Source organism: Malus domestica, chromosome 11 (genome assembly GCF_042453785.1).
Source record: "Malus domestica chromosome 11, GDT2T_hap1".
NCBI classification, from domain to species: domain Eukaryota; kingdom Viridiplantae; phylum Streptophyta; class Magnoliopsida; order Rosales; family Rosaceae; genus Malus; species Malus domestica.
Window position 1 is genome coordinate 22,117,515 of NC_091671.1, and position 17,098 is coordinate 22,134,612.

General features: G+C 37.0%; 1 protein-coding gene across 1 annotated transcript; it reads right to left on the minus strand.

The window, feature by feature from the left end:
* Positions 1–3,414: 3,414 nt before the first annotated feature.
* LOC103401569 (la-related protein 1A-like) lies at positions 3,415–15,174 on the minus strand. Its single transcript, XM_029088756.2, has 14 exons — positions 14,649–15,174; positions 12,791–13,310; positions 12,330–12,501; positions 11,179–11,269; positions 10,942–11,013; positions 9,379–9,920; positions 7,952–8,033; positions 7,682–7,786; positions 7,265–7,605; positions 6,911–7,054; positions 6,661–6,724; positions 5,918–6,063; positions 5,664–5,768; positions 3,415–3,960 (listed from the first exon to the last, which is right to left on the minus strand). Exons 1-14 carry the CDS (start codon positions 14,865–14,867, stop codon positions 3,813–3,815), a joined length of 2,751 nt encoding a protein of 916 aa, XP_028944589.1. The 5' UTR covers positions 14,868–15,174; the 3' UTR covers positions 3,415–3,812.
* Between the last annotated feature and the right edge of the window lie 1,924 nt (positions 15,175–17,098).

A 17,098-nucleotide genomic window follows, 5' to 3' on the forward strand; every position in this document is an offset into this window, starting at 1 on the left:
ACTAAAGATCCACACGAATTTCTTCAGTGGTAATGAGTCTGAGAACATCGATTCGATCCCACCAATTATCACTTATTAAATGTCATAACAACTAGCGCTTTCTTGCTTCCTCAATACGCATTTCAAAAGTTTCGAGTAATTTCCAAATATGTACGACTCTGCTCCCCATTCCTAGGGAACGTATGTCGCAGAGTACAACATCGCTTCAGATCTTCCAAATCCAAACCATTTTGGTTTTTCCGTTTCCTAACGCTCTTATGTAGATCCACTCCGCCTACAATTCCTAAGGAACACATGTTACGGAGTATCGGTCCGATGTTGAAAGTCGTCCAACAAATCAAACACGTCACCGATGAGGCATAATCGTGACACAAATTTCATGTATTTCAACCAGAAGGTGACAATTCAAACAGAGAAAGATTTGCACAACTGTGCCGAATGACACCAAATCCGAAAGTCGTGACATCCAAATGATGTCAAAACCGACACACTATTAGAGTAAGAGAAGATCCAAAGTATGCTCTGAACAAACCACGCTCTGATACCAATCTGACACACCCCGATCCCGATATTCCCCGAACACCAGGATAGGCACGTGCTGGCCGACACCCGAGGGTGACGAAAGCCATTTATTGAATACAAATGCTGAGAACAAGGAATGAATAAGACTTATAAATATAAAAATAATGAATATGCATTCCAGAAACGTGTTCAGAGCACACATCTAATCTAGAATACTAAAAGAATTTATATAAAAATTGAATGAACAAAGGAGTGGGTCCTACACCGAGAGGACTCGAAGATGCCGATGTGGAAGTGCCTAGACGCCGGGATTGTATGCCTCGATTCTAAGTCCTGAAGGGGGCACAAAACAAACATGAGTGGATCAAGTTTATATATATATACTAAAATAGTTATAAATGTACTAACCCCCAGGTTTTATGAAAACACATATATATCATGATAAACATAGGTTTTCCGAAACCTAGCATGATGTGCAATGTCTCAAATCATAAATTGTATTACTAGTGAATGTCTAATAACTCTCCAGGCCCCATGCCGGCTCCCCGTCTATGAGCAAACAGTCAGAGGAAAAACACTTTAGGCCCTATGCCAACACCATAACCGTCGCCCGGGACAGACCTGAATCTATCCCTTCATCCCGTAGCGGAATACGAATCACTAGGGAAGTACAAAACCATTGAACATATATACATTTGAAAAGCAACTTCATAGTATAAAGTCATCCATCATCTGTACTATAAAGAGGTGTTCTAAACGTGTTCTAAATATTATATCGTCATCCATCAAATATTCTATAAGAACACAGGTTATAGAATAAATAGTAATAATTTAAACTAGCCTCAATAAGCATGTTATCTCACAAAACATTTCATAAAACGTGATCATCAAATCATGTTTTTCATGTATGCATTTCTACTATTAAAACATGCATTTTTAGAAGGGGTCCACTCATAGATATTTAGCCGCCGAAGAGCCACGCAACTAGCGAACACGGAAACGCCACAATAATTGCCCCTAAGCACATAAAGGGTCCAATTAATACAACTATATTATAACAATTGAATTTGGGAAAACGGACATCGGAAACGGATTCAAGACGCCAAAATTAGCCTAGGAGGGGTTTCGAGTTAAGGGTTTTGGACTTGGGTTAGGGTTAGGGTTAGTGGGTTTAAGGGGTTTAAAGTCACGGGCCTAAGGACTTCCAAATGGCCTAAGGGCCTTTAGCCAACAGGGGTTTTGGGGTTTTAAGAGAAAAGGGCTTAGGGCCCTAACAGACACGGTCCAAAGGCCTTTAATTTAAATAAAATAAAACTAAACTAAAAAGAAAAGGTTTGGGCCTTGGTTTTTAAACTAAAAGGGTTTAGGGCTTTAACATATAAGGCCCAAAGGCCTTTAAAACAAAAAATAAATAAACAGAAAAATAAAAAGGGTTTGGTTGGGCTTGGCAGGAATGGCCCGAAGGCTTGGGAGGTTTCTTGGGCTAGGTTTCATGCCAGAGTTTCGGCCATAAATTAGACACTTTAAACGCCCATAATTTTGTCAATACTCAACGAAATCGAGTGATTCAGCGAAGAGAATGGTACCTTGCACGACGTCTAACTTGTCGTGGTTTGGCCAGAAAACTCCTCGAAAGCTGTAAAGGTCGCCGAAAACTGGGTAAGATTCAAATGGATATAACTTCTTCAATACTTAACGAAATTGGGTGAAACAAAAAGGAATGTTGTAGTACTCAGCGAGACGAAGAGATTGATACCTTGCACACCGGCCAACTCACCGTGGTTTGGCCGGAAATTAGCTCGAAAGTCGTTGGACTCGTTGGTAAAACTGGGAAAACACCACCGAGTTGTTTCTTACTACAAACCTTCACCAAAGCACCTAAAATGAGTCCTTACTAGGGTTTGAACAATCTAAGAGAAAGATTAGAGAGGATTCCGAAGCTTACTAAGGTCGAGGGATGAGAAATCTCGTCGGAGTCAAACTCCAAACAGTGGGGGTACCACTGTGCAGAGAAAGAGAATGAGAGAGAGAGAGAGAGAGAGAGCGTGGCACGGTGATGTGGTGGTGTCCTCATCGAAGTCTCCTTGGGTGTGGGGTAACTGGGTGTGTGTGTGAGTTCGGGGAAGAGGGAAGGAAAGAGTTGCAGAAAGTCGAGAGGGAGAGAGAAGGGAGAGTGAGAGTGAGAGCTGAAGGAGAGAAAGAGAGTTAAAAAAAATCAGAAAAATAGAAAAAAGAGAAAGGAACCGGGGGACAAATCAAGGGGTGGGCCCCTTGGGCTCACCAATTAATAACCAAAACAATTTTTTAAAATAAAAACCAAAACTATTTTTAAAATCGGGGGTGGGGGTTTAACACGAACCACCTTTGTGAACTCCAATCCAAGCAGAGCTTCAACCAACCCTAATCTCTCTTTCTCTGCCTCTCTTTACCTACGAATACAACCCTAATCTCTCCCTCCCCCTCCGCCAAAAACACACCCAGTGAACGAATTTTTTTTCAAGGTATATGATTAATGGGTCACAATTGAAACAAAGGTTCAATCTAATTGAAATCGATTCCTCACACCACCTCCCTCTTTCTCCCTCCTGAACGCACGAAGAATTCCTCAGCGCCCCCTTTCTCCCCGACAAAAACATACCCACTAAATAAAAAAATATAAAAATTTTGAATTGCACAAGGTCACAACAACCCGGATTTACACATGGGCTCGATAGATCACGACCGTCCGGACGCAAAGTTCGCAACGCCCTTCCAGTTGATCATCCACCAGGTTCCCAGAGGCAGGGACACTTTGACTTCACTTAAATTTTTAAACACCCATAAATATATGAAGAAAATCAGATAACAATAAAAAAAAAAAAAAAAAATTATAAGATGCAGGGGACAAAAGCAAAATTCAATTTTAGTCTCTTATTGGTCAATTTTCCCAAGGTCTAAACTACAACTTCCGTTTCTTATGGGTTTCTTTTTTCATCTCTCTTGTATTTTTCTAAACAAAATTCTTCTTTCCTATGTACAAGTTGCAATCCAGAGGGCAGAAATGACAGAAAAAAACAGAGGCACCCTTCTCAGGCTTGCAGATAACTCCAATAAAAGATAGAGCCAGGAGCCAGAAAATCCCTGAGCAAAAAACTGAGCAGCCGGCGGCCCTCCCTCACAAGGCGTAAAACCCATTTAACACAACGTACGGAAATCGTCTCCTTTCTTTGCCTCCAAACCAGAAGCTGCAAACTGACTGACTGACAGAATTGGATTGATTATAGGCATTACTTACTAGTAACTACTGGCTACTAATGACTCCTCTCTTCATGGCAGTGGCTCTCTTTGGCACGGAAGTCCTCCAAGCGACAGTATACTTCCCTGAGCAACCGATCCAATTCCGAATGTTTCATTAGAGACTCTTTCTGATCCCCTTGTTGACGATAATGATGAAAAGCCCTGCAACATGCACAAGGAATTCAAGTTTATACAAAGCCATTTACATGCAAAGATTGGATGACATGAGGATTACTACCAGATTGTCTAAAACTCAAAACAGTAATCAGTTCAACCAAGTGATACATGAAATTTACCTAATAAACATCTTCAACTCTATGACCTCTAAACGAGAATAAATGTCATTTAGTATTCATAATTTAGTTTAGCTTTGTTAAATGAACTTATCATACATATAGGTGAACGTGGGCCTTCCGTATATCCTCCAAACTAAAGGTCGTATTCTTTTGTATCATTGCCAATTTCTGCAAAATACCTACAATAGGCTTTAAGTAATAAATTCTAATCAGACACCCTGGTCACATCCATACTACCTCATAGATTGCTTCAATATGGTATGTTGTATTCGAGGATAGTAAAACCCGGACAGTATTGATCTCAGCCACTAGTTCAAATAATTCATCCTATTAGGCTACTAGCCACTGGCCTAGCTTCATAGCTCTCAACGAAACCGTCTACCTTCTGCGTCACCGTAAATCCAACTATCAGAATGAGAAAATGCATTGGGAATCAAGTATCAATAACATCCATATCCGTGACATGGGATTTTCTATGGTGCTCCAGACTTGTTACCATTAGATCTTTGATAAATACCACAAAAATCAAGATCTAACGGTTAAGAAGCCTGAAGTATCTGAAACTTGGGAGAACCATAAAAATTTTGCAGTAACCTACATACTTAACGGAAGAGGGATCCAAAAAACCCCAGTGTGGGACATGGATATAGTAGCAAAACCCAAACACCTTATAGGGAATACAGAGGGGAATAAAAGGGATTGGGCTAAGAACCAGAAAAGGGATATAAAACTAAGGAAATTTCGATGACATTCGATTCATAAGACATGCACTTGGGAGTACATTACACTAGAAGGATGGGAAAACATAAATATGAAAGAATAATGAATATACACCAAAAAATAGCCCTCCTACTTAAAATTATTGGAGAAAACAATTTAATTTAGAAGAGACAAAATAGTAAATTAATATTATTTTAAATAAAAAATTCAAAACAAACAACCCCACACGTACATGAGTAGTTGTCAGAATTAACCGGCCATCTGGGTTATTGAAATACATGATGTAGTAGATATTCAGCAAATAAACGACAACCTTGTGGCGTTAGAGTCCTCAGCCAGCCAGTTGAAGGTTGAGTCTCGGAGTGATGGTATAGGCTTAGGGTCGGTACAAAATGAAATTCCAAGGCAAAAAAAATTTCAATAATTGGCAGAAATGATAGGGAGGAAAGGCAGCACCCAGTGAACTATTACATCTAAACCAAGCCATAAGGTAAACCCTAAACTACCTTCACTAAACTCCGGTCTAATACCAAGCTAGGATGGTGAAAACCCCCGTTTTCTGTATCCTTCTCCATCTTGGACGAATTTATACAAGTAATGCATATACAAATTATGAAAGAATCAACATAACTCTTCTCATCACATTATAGCCTAATTACAAATTTAGGAAACCAATATTCTACGGCACAAGGGTTCAAGAAATTAATCAAAATCCTATCAACTGTAATAGAACACCATGGTCAAATTTCAACTAGAAAATTTAATTTTTAGGTATTTATTTATTTGGTTTTATTTTTGTAAAGAAGCTAAGAAAAAGCAGCCTCATAAAGAAACAGGAAAAATAATTACCAATATTTTTCCAGGCCATAGAGATTGCCTTTATGGTAAAAGTCAAGAGTGAGCTGTTCAAAGTCCTTGTACAAGTCCTCTCTAAAATCTTTCTCCAAACCATAACTGAAACAAGAAACAAGAATACGCACACGCGCACCCGCCCACACACACACATTAGTATTATATAACTGAAAACACAAGTAAAGCTGAAAATTCAAGAGGGGATTGCAAATATGACTAAAATGGGAAACGACCACAATTTTCTCACTAACCTATAGAACCTGAAGAGGCACTCTACTCCATAATTATAACCAGCAGTAGCATCTTCAAGTGCATAATTTCGGAACTCATCATACATTGAAGAGTTGAACATGTTTCTAAGAAAATAACACCAAAATCTATACAGAGTATTCATTTCCTGCATGGGAAGAAACAAGGCACACATTTCACTGTAAATAACTGTGAATCATGAAACTGGAATTTTTTATATGGACATTGAAAAAAGACGATGCATAAAAACCGGATAATTTTATGTTAGACAAAATGGCATAACGAAGAGACGTGAAAGTCCCATTTGTATACTTCGGGCATGGACCAACAAATCTAGTGCATCCAAATGTGATGCAAAAAGTCATCAGTTTCTGATACTACAAATATAAAGCATTATAGATAAAATACGAACCCCACAAATCCAGACCTTTATCCACCATATTTAATACTGTATATTTATTTTAACTGCCTAATATATAATTGCAAATAGAAACAGTTGTCACATACTCATACAAGCATAAATATGCAACAATTAAGTGGATGTGGGTTCCAAATTTCGATGAGTATATTCAATAAATCAATTTAGAAAATCATTCAAGAACAGAGGATAAAGATATAAAACTTGTGGGATTAAGTTCATAAGAAAAGGAAATCAAAATCAGGCAATTTGATCACAAATTAAAGCTTTCAACCCATGGAAAAAAATGCAATTAATATGACACTAGGAGTTCAGATAAAAGACCACCTCACTGCAACCAATTCCCAACTTCTTCCTGTCATTTAGGCACCGGTTATGATACTTGAGGTACCTAACAGGAAGGGCAGCCATGTAAGTAAACAAAATTACTCTCTCTCTCTCTCTCTCTCTCTCTCTCTCTCTCTCTATATATATATATATATATATATGTACACACACACACACACATCAATATATCTCTATCTCTCGCTCTCTACCTATCACACATGCACAAGAGCATCAAAATTACATCCCTTACTTCTGCTGTTTAAAACCATTTTCTTCCAGAAGCTGATGACTTGGGTGCTGAAACGGTGGAAATGACTTTGGCACAGAACCCACCGGTGGACTACTGCCTGAGAGAAACCCATGAGGGGAAACTCTCACTTTTGAAGATCTTGGTCTGTAAAATAAAAAATTTATATTTGGATTAGCTTCTTGGAATGATAAGAGCTAATATGCTTAGACATCACATTAGCTTAGCCCTTGATTCTAAGTTTTATTAATTACAATTACTCATCCCAAAAGCAAGAACAACAAACTTCTAAATCACTAAAGAATTGCTCTGCTGAAGAAACAAATCCAAAACCAAATTCCATCCATTTCAACTAACCCATGAGTTTCAGGAGGCGTGGAACTAAAGAAAAAGCCAACAGAGTGACTTGGTGGACTTTCTGATATGATTCCTAGATTGTTCCAACCAGTTCCATAATTTTTGAAGTTGCTTGAGAAGAATCGCTGTCTATGGGACGGCTGCTGATTTTGGGAGAGTCTATTTTGCTTCTTCCGTGCATTAACACTTCCAGACTCTTCAATGCCATTACTACTGCCAGATATTTCGCTGGGCTTTAATTTTGAAAAGACTTTGGAAACGCTTGAAAATCTTGAGTTTGCATCTCTATTTTCATGGCTGGTGCTGTACTTTTTATGGTTTGGTCGCTTGGTTTTCAGTTCCTGCTAATTGAATATATGTTAGGAGCCAGGTTAGTGCAGCATAGTAATTAACAAACTCCATAGGAATATTCCCAACCTGCTCATAGAAGTAAAGCCCATCGTTTATAGCAGACGCTAGCTCATTGGAAATGGTTTTTGATTCTTTATCATCATGTTTTGATCCTTTACCTACTCTACTATTCTGCACAGAAAACAAAGAAATGACTACTTATCAAAATGCTACAGACATGAAATTAAAGTCTCATTTAACTGCAAAAACTAATCAAAGAAAAGTATAAAAATATCAAAGGACCTTTCCTTGCTAAAAACATAGTTTCAAGACACTTTTTGTTACTTAGTGGCATACCTGGGTGACAATTACAAGTCTCTGTACGTCCTGATCATTGACTAGAATCTCATCATCTTCATCATCAATCCTTGGGCCAACACTGTCATATGAAAACATACAACAAGTAGTAAGCTCATATGCATATTCAACCGCATGACATAGTATTGTAACGCTACTGAAGCAAGAATGCCTAGCCAGGATAAGCCTGAATTCTTAGCCTCCAATTTAAAGAGAAAGCTCAAGTTCAACGACCAGTTTTAGTCCACCAACAAAGAAAGAAAGAAATAAGCGAGGGAAATATATGAGCACTCGCACAGAGCCATGTGAATGCAGATCACAAGGCTTCCAACACAATTTTTCAAAATACAATAAAAACACTACTAAAAAAATGCCACCTACTGTGAAAATGAATCTCACCCAACGTATTAAAAGTGTGAGGTGTGGGCGAGGCGTCCAAGGGATAGCCTCGCCTAGGCGTGAGGCGAAGCCTCACAGGACCTAAATTTTGTAATATATACAATGAGCATACACATATATTATATTAAAAAAAAAGATTATTAATTAATAATCACCTTGAGCACACACATATATTATAAATACACACACACACACACACACACACACATATATATATATATATATATAAAATAGGAGATGAAAAGCACAATGAGCACACATATAACAATGCACGCAGACAGAACACACATCCATTATATTAAAAAAATAAAAATCAGAAGAAAAAAAAGGCAGAGAGACGATAGTGCAAGGAAAAGGTATGAGGCAGTTAAAACCTACCCAAAATTTGGGTTTGGGAGTAAAAATAAAAATAAAAATAAAAATATATTTAAAAAAAAAAGCCCTTGAGGCGCGCCTAGGTGGCTCCGGCGACGCCTTCCGCCCACTCCCTCAAAACAAAGGCGACAACCCTCACACCCAGCCTCAGAGGACACCTAGGCGCACCTTGGGGCGAACCTTTTAAAACATTGATCTCACCACAAGCACACCCCATTTCCCAAAACTGGGAAGAAAAAAATAACATGGTGATTGGTGCCCCTTTCTCAATTTGGCTTTACAATATGAGTTTAGACCTACTTGGAAGTATGGAACAATTAAGATGATATTTGCATTCAATCAGGTAGATTTCCTATTACCTCAAATCATATTTAACCAATGTTGGGTTATTTCTTCATCACTAAGTACCCCACGAAATCTATTGGGGGCCCAAATCCATAGTGCTTATAGTTCTCATGGGTACGGGTGACTTTTTGCACTATAGCCCAAAGGGTGGAGTAAGGGTTTGAACAGAGATAGAGATGCTGTTTTTGGTTTGTTGAAACTGTAAAGAGTCAAGAGATAAAGGAAACTAGAAAGACATTGTAAATGCATCAATCAAATGCACAAAAATAAAAAAAAAAATAAATAAATAAAAAAAAAAAGTTTAATACCTTCTAATAGGAGAATGATCATCCTTTATTATTTTCTGCTCAAGCTCTAGCTCTTCATCAAGCATAAATGTGTTTGCAAAATCGTTAGACATTGCAAGATTCTTCATATCCATATCTGAAGGCATGCCTTCAGTCCCATCATCATCATATCTTACAGTTTCAATTCCCTCTGAGTGGTATGGGCGGTCTAAGTAATTATCCATTTCGGGATCTGAGGACTTGCAATTTGATTTGGAAGTCAACTTTGCACTTAAAGCACTATTATAATCAGCAGATGCTAGTGATCCGCTATCAACTTGAACATCATCAATGCCAGGTATGGTGGTTGATGGCATGCACGACATCAATTTTTTTCCATCTGATAAAACTTCTACCTTTTCTTCGAAAGCTTTCATTCTATCATTGCTCGTGCTATTCTCAGGAGCATTGATATATCTATCTTCAACTTGAACCATGTGAGTTTGCAGCTTGGATGTTAACATTGAGTCTACAGAATCTGCAATCCACTTCGACCACTCATCACGTCTTCGTATCTTGTTAGCCTACAAAGACGAAACAACTCAAGTGCATGTCAAGAAAAAAAAAAAAAAAAAAAAAAAAAAGATGCAATGCATTTCAAAAACTTTCATAACTTGTCAACATATTTCCCAATTTCTCTGAATAATTTACAATGCTGTGCCAGATAACACAAGTGGCCAATCAAAGTCAAATGCAGCATCTCAAACAATAGAAAGGCACAAACTAGGAAGAAATAAAAGCAGACTTACAAATTTACAATAAGAAATTATTAGTACAAAGGTAATAACAAATAACATACCAATTCAAACTCCACATCAATCCTTTTTTTTCCAGTTACAAAACCGTAATAATTCTTTGATATATAGGGAGAGTATTCTCTAACCTACTGTGGGGTTACTAAACATAATATCTCCATCAAATGAAATTGTTAATGTATCAAGACATGAATGATGGCGATGCTTTCAAATGACCATCTGTTCAGAATCCAGATTTTAAGATCCAATCTTAATACTGATTTGCATCTAAATACATCATATCAATTATTTTCTTATGAATATAATGACATTCCTCTCCTACACATCTTCACAGGCATAAATATAGACAGGAAAAAGAGAACCAAGAAGTATAATAAGCACACAAATTAAAACACAAAATAAAAATCTGAAATCAAGCAAAGTGAAACATAAGCAAACCTAAAAGGTTGTTGAATTTGAAAACCAGTAAAGGAAGATTTTTCAGCAAAGACATTATATCTAGCCTGTTAACATAGGAGAAGAGAACTTAAACAATTTATGCAGGTCAGAGAAATCAGACTAACTATGAATATACTTAAGTTTTATTAACTATGCCACTGAAGGTTGGAAGAGGGACGAAGAGAAGGGAAGAAAAAGTTGGATACTACAAGAATATAAATTAGAGAAAAAAGAAAGGAGAGAAAGAGAGATTCCATGCTAGCAAACAATAGACCGCAAAATTTGGTTGTCATTCCATAAAAATATTAGGACATGCTATATTAAAATACCAAAGAGAAGAAAGAAGATTAACCTGCACTTCTACAGTAGTTGAACCCAGCAGCGAGTCAATGATGAATGCTATGTCTGTACACATTTTCTTAACCTATAACACACAATATCAAAATATAGCTTATTCACGTTATTGTCAGCTACAAAACAGGAAGACAGATTAACTAATCTAATAGATCACACAGCTGACCAAAAGCAAAACTGGATCAGCATGTATTACCTTAGCTTCTGCAATATCTACTATGATACCAAAACATACCCTTTTAAATTCAGCAATGGTGGTTATTGGGACCCATCCTTGGTCATCCATGAATGAAATTAAGTAACGGTCTTTCTTTAGATTTTCATCACTGCCAAAGAAAGATTAAGAGTTAATTAATAATAAAAGAAATATTTGTATCATCTATACCACTATTTAAGAGATTACTCCCTGTCATTGTGTGTGAAAATCGGTTATAGCCCTATTGCAAAGATAACTTTATTAAGTCATCTAAAATTTAGTGATAATTTTACCCTTACATACAGCGGCTAACAAACTAAGCAAAACAAAAAAGAAGAAGGTGCAGCTTGATTATATTTCAATTTATCAACATATATCCTAAAACCCGGATTAAATACCATTAGTTGAGGTATCTTATATGCTTCAGTGCTTCACCAATTTAGAAGACCTGTGAAATATAAACTATCAAATTCTTTCCTTAGGAATTTTCACTACTCTGTGTAGAGAGGGTTGAGAATGTGTGATTTCATTATTGACAAAACTTCCTTCCATGCGTTAAAACTTAACAATCATGCCATGCGGTACAATAAAGTTCAAAATGCTCAATAATGGGTTCTCTAATTAAAGCATTGGGATAACATACATTGATATCGAAGGCACGTTGGAAAGATATGATCATCTTTAAGGTTATCTTTTCGTATCAGCCGTTCTATTCTTCCAGACTATTACATTTTGGTTTATAAGTTTCCTTTTGTAGCTTTGAATAATAAAAAAAATTGGAAAGATAAGAAATCTATCAAGATTGTAAAAATTCTTCTAAGAAAACTTCTTTTGATATTACATCTTTACGATTGAACGAATACAGAATCTCAGTCAACAACAAATGAATAGCTTTTTTAGCTTCTATTTCTCCTTTTGAGAACAACGATATATTTTACAATAAAGGGAGGGGGGATTTCGGCTAAGCCACACAATGGGCAACCTAATTTGGTATCGAATTCTCCATCTACGAGATTCGAACCTAAGACCTCTCACTTACAAGTGAAGAGGAATACCACCATAGTTTATATAATTATGCTAAAAAGGAAAGCTTTCTCAACAGTACAATGCAAACACATATATGCACTAGCTTGCAAGCAGTGCACAAACACCGAGATTGGCAAGATAAAAGACTTTCTTAAACAAATTACCTGAAATAATACTCTATTTGCTTTATAATATTGTCCCTCAACGACAATGTATGTGTTTTTGAGGGCGGTAATGGAGCCCCTGGATTTAAAGGATGTGGCACAAAGCTAGGAGGATGAGGTCCCCTAATTGCGGAAAGCGGTGGAACTGGAAGATAGCATATGGGTGCAGGTCCTGTGTAATTGAGATAAATCATTGTGGAAAGAATCTAATCCTGAACAACGCATATATACAATAAAAAATATTGTTCATAAATGCAAAATAAAGAAGCAGCAACCGCTCGATTGTTAGGAGATTCATTCAAGATACTGATTTCTCCTTTTTTAGAAAAGCAAAATTCAAGTATATTGCTGACACTGGAAATAGTCAAAATACCAATGGAGAAATAGAAAATTGCATAGAAATAAAAAAACTATAACTGAAACCAAAATAAGACAGCTCAGCACCGGTATGATAGAACTACCAGGAATGCTTGGGCCAACCATGAACCTTGGGGCTGGACCAAAAAGCTGAGGTCTTAAGAAAGGCCTAGGTCCAACACCCTGTTGCACAGGAATGTTCTCTCTGGGGTTGAATGCTCGCTGTTGATGCCAAGTATGATTCCAAGGGCCACCGGGTTCTTGCATATTGGGTCTTCTAGTAGAAAAATTGACACCATAAGCATTCGGATTATTTCGTGGCTGAGGTTGAACTGGTTGCACAAAATTTTGCACTGGGGTCTCGAATCCAGATTTTACCATATGATTCCCAACACTTGGAATGGGTCCAGCGTATGGCTGGTAAGCATACCCAGAAGCCGGAATGTAGGGTTGTACCATGGTATGAAAAACAGTAGGAAGCGATTGTTGATGGTAGGGTACGGGTACTGGAAAAAGAGGTGCAGCATTTGTGTTGCGCCTAGGACCTTTTTCGTGATGTGATGATGAATGCTTGTGCGAAGCGTTAGAGTTTCCAGATTCATTCAACTTCTGCATGACTAATCCCTGGATGACAAAGCAGAACATATAAAGTCAAATACAGTTAGCAACTAGATGAACAGAAGTAGCATGTACGAAATTTCTCTTTCTTTTAGCATGTACAAAATTTCTCTTTCTTTTTTCAAAGAATAAGGTATCAATTTTGATGAACAGGTCACAGGCCCTAGCATAAAAAATTCCAAAAACCCCCCTCCAAATACTATTAATTAATTTTTATGTCTCTCTAGACATGTCAACAACAGGACCAAAATAACAAAAGGTTCAATTCTTCTATTACAGTTCCTTGACAAATTGTAAAATCACTTTACGAGAGAAGAACTATCTAATGCCAAAACAAAATAGGAAACAATAACCCTGAAGCATGACATTACTATCTAATGCAAAAACAAAATAGGAAACAATAACCCTGAAGCAAGACATGCTTCACTGCTGTATAATTCCAGTGTCAAAAGAGATCAAGGCATTCCTAACATAGCACAAGAATATATTCTAATAAATTAACCAGGGGTGGCTGGAGAGAGAGAGAGAAAGAGAGAGAGAGAGAGATTAAAGCATGATGTGCCAGTTTGAAGACAAAGCAAAATTCTTATTCAGCAGTCTATTTAGAAGAACTTTTTTCGTGGGAATTCCACAATGTGACCATTTCAGATACATGGTTTAAACATATGTATGTTTGTAATACATATACATGTATAATTATTAATCAATATTGCATACATTACATACATACAAATATTTAAATGAAATTGGTGACGCTCCAACATTTTTCTTTTCCTTAAACAATAATCACCTTGAAGGCAACATTTCCACAATAATGGTTATATTGATTACTGCAAATTTTATCAACAGGATAAAGGATTAGATAAAACATATATCTACTGCAAAAGTCGAAATCAAGAACAGAAGCATTTGGGATTCATTTGTAAAACGTTGGTTTAGAACAGCAATCTATTAATTCCCTAGGGACCCAATTTCTTCATTTTTCTTTTCGACTTCATTCAGTTCAGGTGGTTAGATAAACATACATGTAGGAAATTTTATTTCTTATTAAACAAGATTATACTCTCTAGTTCCTTTATTCAAAATTATACTATTCTTTCGATGGGTGCTGGGGCGAAAGCAGCAATGGGAGTACAGCTGCATCAGTTATGGCTGCAAGCTCCACAGGAATAATTGGAGGTCTCCTCCATACTTTGAGGATTTCCAAAACAGTTTGATAGTTTCATACGTTAATTATTCAAATTTCTTCTCGGAAAGTAAAGATTGATGAGTTCGCAATGCATGTTCCGTACATTATAATTTTACACATTTCAAACAAGTACCAAACAGCTTCATTGGAATTACCTGCGCAGGCGCGGGCAGGGGAGACGGCTGCGCAGCTGGCGGCTTTGCAGCAGCATCCAGACTCTTGGGCCTGTGGGCATCGGCCAGAGCAGGCCAGGATTCGGCGGCCATTACGGGAGCATCAAGGGAGACCGGAGTCCTCCATGGGGACTTGGGCCCGCCGCCATTGACGTTGAGGTCCCTCTGGTCATCCCCAACTTCATTCTCAGCCATCACCATCACTCCCTCCGATCTCACCAAAACAAAACTCCTCTCCTTTCCCTTCCTTTCCTTTCAATAGATTACTGATGGAGGGGGGACAAGAGAGAGGAGAGTGTCACTGTGTCAGTGGCAAAGGTGTAAAATTGAGGCCAAAAGAGTAGCTGCAGGGTTTTGTACTGTTTCATTCCGACATTCGTTTGGTGGGAGTTAGGGTTTTAGGGGGGATGACAGTTGTGGTTGCGAACGCCGACGAAAGCAATTGCGGGCAAGTCTTGAAAACGCTGCGTGTGTACTACAGTGTAGGTTTCCGCCCCATTTATATGAGGATTTAATGATGCCGAGTCAAGGGGTGTCTGTCAATTGGCATATGACGTTTTCGGCTGGTTCGGTTTTTTTTTTTAAATAAAAAATCAAATTAAAATTACTGTTCTATTCGATTTAGTTTGGTTGGATTATTATTCTGTTTTTTCGGTTTGGTTTTTTTATTTTTACTAGCAAAGGCCACACTCTGTGTGCTGAAAAATATATTTTTTTTGTTTTTTAAATGTTTGCTTTCTAGTTTTTTTATGAGAGGAGTTATTTGTTTTTAACAGGTTTGCAAGCATCCTAACAAAATAGGGTTTGTAAGTTAGGAAAGAGAGAGAATGAGATTAGAGGGTATTGATAAAGTGACACAATTGTGAGGTTTTTCAAGAAAAAGTAAAAACTTGTTTGTACAAAATTACTTCAATGCCCACTTTGTTTTTTTTCTAATATCTTCTTTTAGTTTTGTATTAAAGGGTATACTAGTAATTTTATTAGTTTTTTTGTTGACAAATAGTGTTTTATTAATATGTAGTTTAGATTAAAGAGTATAGTAGTAATTTTATTAGTTTTTGATTGACAAACCGTGTTTTATTAGTATGTAGTTTAAATAAAACATGAAAGTCATAAGGGACTCAGCTCGCGAGGGGTGTTGGGCCTTAGCATGCAAGGCAAAAACCTTTGAGAACATTAACGAGCCCGCGAGGATCCCAACTTCATCCCTCCTCCTCCTACTAATTCCAGCTTGGTGGCAGGTGTATATGAAAGTGCACCCAAAAAAGCATCCATTGGTGTACTTGCAACATCAACGATTAAATATAGAAAAAAAATTGAAACTTAGAAAACCCAGAAATGCACACATTGGTGTTCTTGCAACACCCAGAAAAAGCACCCAAGTAGAATCAATAGTATTAAATATTTTTTAGAAAGAAAAAAATGAAACTTAGAAAACCACTATAAATTTGACTGCAGCGCCTTCATGATGCGAAATATATAAGCACACAAATTAAACCATATTTTTATCAATTGTAGTAAAGTATGTAAATAGGGATCGTTCTAGACCGGGGATTAGGAGGGATTGCTAAAACACTTGAAATTGACTCAAAAACGTAAAACAAAGTTTAAAACACTAAACTAGACTCAAAGAATGCAAAACTAAACTCTAAAACACTAAAACAAACCAAAAGACTCAAAACAGCACAAAAACACTCAGAACTGCCTTAAAAACACCTTATGGGCAGTTTTGAACTCTAACACAAACTTGGACGAATTTGGGTTATAACTTGAATCAAAACACTTAAAAACACAAACTAAATTGATTTCTAACTAATCTAACACTTTAAAATAATGGGGGATTTGGTTTTGACGAATTTGAAAACAATGAAAACAGATTGTAACTAAAACAGATTTTTAAAACGAATTTGGATGAAACTATGGATGGAAGGCTAGCTAGAGGGTTCTTCTCCACACACGACACACTTGCACATAAACCAATTTTCAGTTGTTCTTTCAATAAATCATGAAACTCAACACCCTAGGTTAATTAGGTCCGCTTAAATTAACCTTCAAGTTCTCCTTAAGTTATTGAATTGGATGGGAAAACGCATACAACAATTCAAAGCATTCTTCAAAAGTTCTTTACATGAAAAGCACAATAAAGATACAATAAAAAATCATTAAGCATCATGAAAACTATAAGTATTGACGAGACATTCGTTACTATGATGAGCATGAAACTAGTGCCAAGAATTCATTTAACGCGATCGTTTATAAGCGACCTCCGCTACTTGTGAATATAAGTTTGTAACTATTAGGTGAAACTCCCTTATACTCTAGCATCATATTCATGCATGAAAACTAAGCGTGCACTCTTAATAAACATACACAAATAAGTTATCAATCAAACATTTAAACAAATTGAATCCACAACTTATGAAATCACAACT